Raw genomic sequence first — 1831 nt, forward strand, 5'->3', positions numbered from 1 at the left:
AGAAAAAAGAAAAAAGAAAAAAGAAAACAAATAAAATTTCCTTTTTTGATAATACTGGGCATTGAACCTAGGTCCTTGTGCATGCCTGGCAAGTGGAGTATGAGTGAGCTGACTCTCGGTCAATAAAAAGTATTAATGAATTTAGAGTGGTTGGATGGGTATTAAGTCTTTGAAGCCCATTCATTGCCTACTCACAAGTTATGACACTTTTTTTTTTTTTTTTGAGATGGGGTTTCTTTGTGTAGCCCTAGCTGTCCTGGAACATGCTGGCTTCAACCTCAGATATCCTCCTGCCTCTGCATCCCGAGTACTGGAATCAAAGGTGTGTGCCACCACTGCACAGGTGACTTAACATGTTTCAAATGCTCAGGAGCCACATGTAATCCTGAAAAGGAGAGTTCTGGACAATGATCATCTTTCTTTTGAAATTGTTTCATGCCTCCAGGCTAGCCACAAACGCTTAGGCTCAAGTGACCCTCCTGTCTCAGTCTCCGGAGAAAATGGAGTAATACATTATGTGATCTACTCACTTTTTGCTGTTTTAAAAAGATTTGCTTGTGAACAGTTGTCTCCCCTCTTCCACCACCCCATTTTGGGGACAAGAGTCACATGTAGCCTAGGGTGGCCTCAAGTGTGTAGCCAGAGATGGCCTTGAACTTCTGGTCCTCCTGTCTCAGCCTCCCAAGTGCTGGGATTATAGTTGTGAGTCACTACAGTGGGCTTTGCTTGCTAACACTCTGTTTGTTTGTTTCTTTAGTTGGTTGATCAGGGTTTGCTTGTTTTTTAGAGAATTTTTTATTTATTTTAGGTAAATGAGTATACTGTAGCTGTCCTTAGATCCCTCTACATATGATTGTGAGGCACCACGTTGTTTCTGGAATTGAACTCAGGACCTCTGGAAGAACAGTCAGTGCTCTTACCCTCTGAGCCATTTCTCCAGCCAAGTTTCTGGGTTTTGAGACAGGATTTCTCTGTGTAGCCCTGGCAGTCCTGGAACTCACTCTGGAGACCAGGCTGGCCTTGAACTCAGACATCTGCCTGCTTCTGCCTCCAAAGGTTAGGAGTAAAGGCATGCGCCACCACTGGCTTGGTGCTTGTGAACTTCTTACATGTGTTTCTCTAGGCAGGTAGTTAAAGTATCTTCCTAGGATTTGGGGTTGCTGGTCTTGAGGTGTGGTCACCTCCAGATGGACAGGACTTTGCCAACTGGCTGCCCACGGTGGCAGCATGAAGGGTCCCAGAGTTCTTAGTGCTCTACACACACACACACCCCCTACATGGGAATGCATTACCAGCAGTCTGACAGGAGCCCCTTCATCTTGGCTTTGTAGGATTCTATGAAGAGGAAGATGGAACAGCTGAGACAGGAATATGTGGAAATAAAGGCTGTGGTCGATGCTGCAGAGGCCAGCTCCTGGCGCAAGTTGAAGGAGGAGGAGAATAGAGTCTACGGAAAACTGGACACCATCTATAAGGTTCTTCTCAAGAAGAGGAATGAGATGCAGAGTCTGAAGGCTGAGGCTGAGCTCATCCTGATTAAAGGGGATGAGTTTGAGTTTCTGGAGGTGAGTTATGGCGCTGGGGCATGAGCCTGTGGATGGTGTGTGTGTGCATGTTCATGTATGTGCACGCACTCGTCTGCCCAGCATCACAAAGCTGATAGGAGTGTGTACCTCATACAGTCAGGGCTTTAAGAGTTCCTTTGGAAAGATCCCAAAGACATACTGTATGTCTACGCTCTGCAACAGCTTACCTGAATTTAGGGGCTTTAGAGAACCTCCGATGATTATCTCGTGGTTCCCTGGTCTCAGCTTCTGGGGCTTGCCATCCC

General features: G+C 46.2%; 1 protein-coding gene across 3 annotated transcripts in view; it reads left to right on the forward strand.

The window, feature by feature from the left end:
• Positions 1 to 1831, forward strand: part of Trim25 (tripartite motif containing 25) — a 66753-nt gene that overhangs the window by 61943 nt on the left and 2979 nt on the right. For 2 of the 3 annotated variants that reach the window (XM_031350858.1, XM_031350861.1), the window contains one exon: positions 1332 to 1565. The exons of the other annotated variant lie outside the window; for it this stretch is intronic. In XM_031350858.1, the coding sequence (XP_031206718.1) occupies positions 1332 to 1565 (234 nt within the window). The remainder of the gene's footprint in view (positions 1 to 1331; positions 1566 to 1831) is intronic. 3 annotated transcript variants of the gene reach the window in all.

This window comes from Mastomys coucha, unplaced genomic scaffold, assembly GCF_008632895.1.
Source record: "Mastomys coucha isolate ucsf_1 unplaced genomic scaffold, UCSF_Mcou_1 pScaffold5, whole genome shotgun sequence".
NCBI classification, from domain to species: domain Eukaryota; kingdom Metazoa; phylum Chordata; class Mammalia; order Rodentia; family Muridae; genus Mastomys; species Mastomys coucha.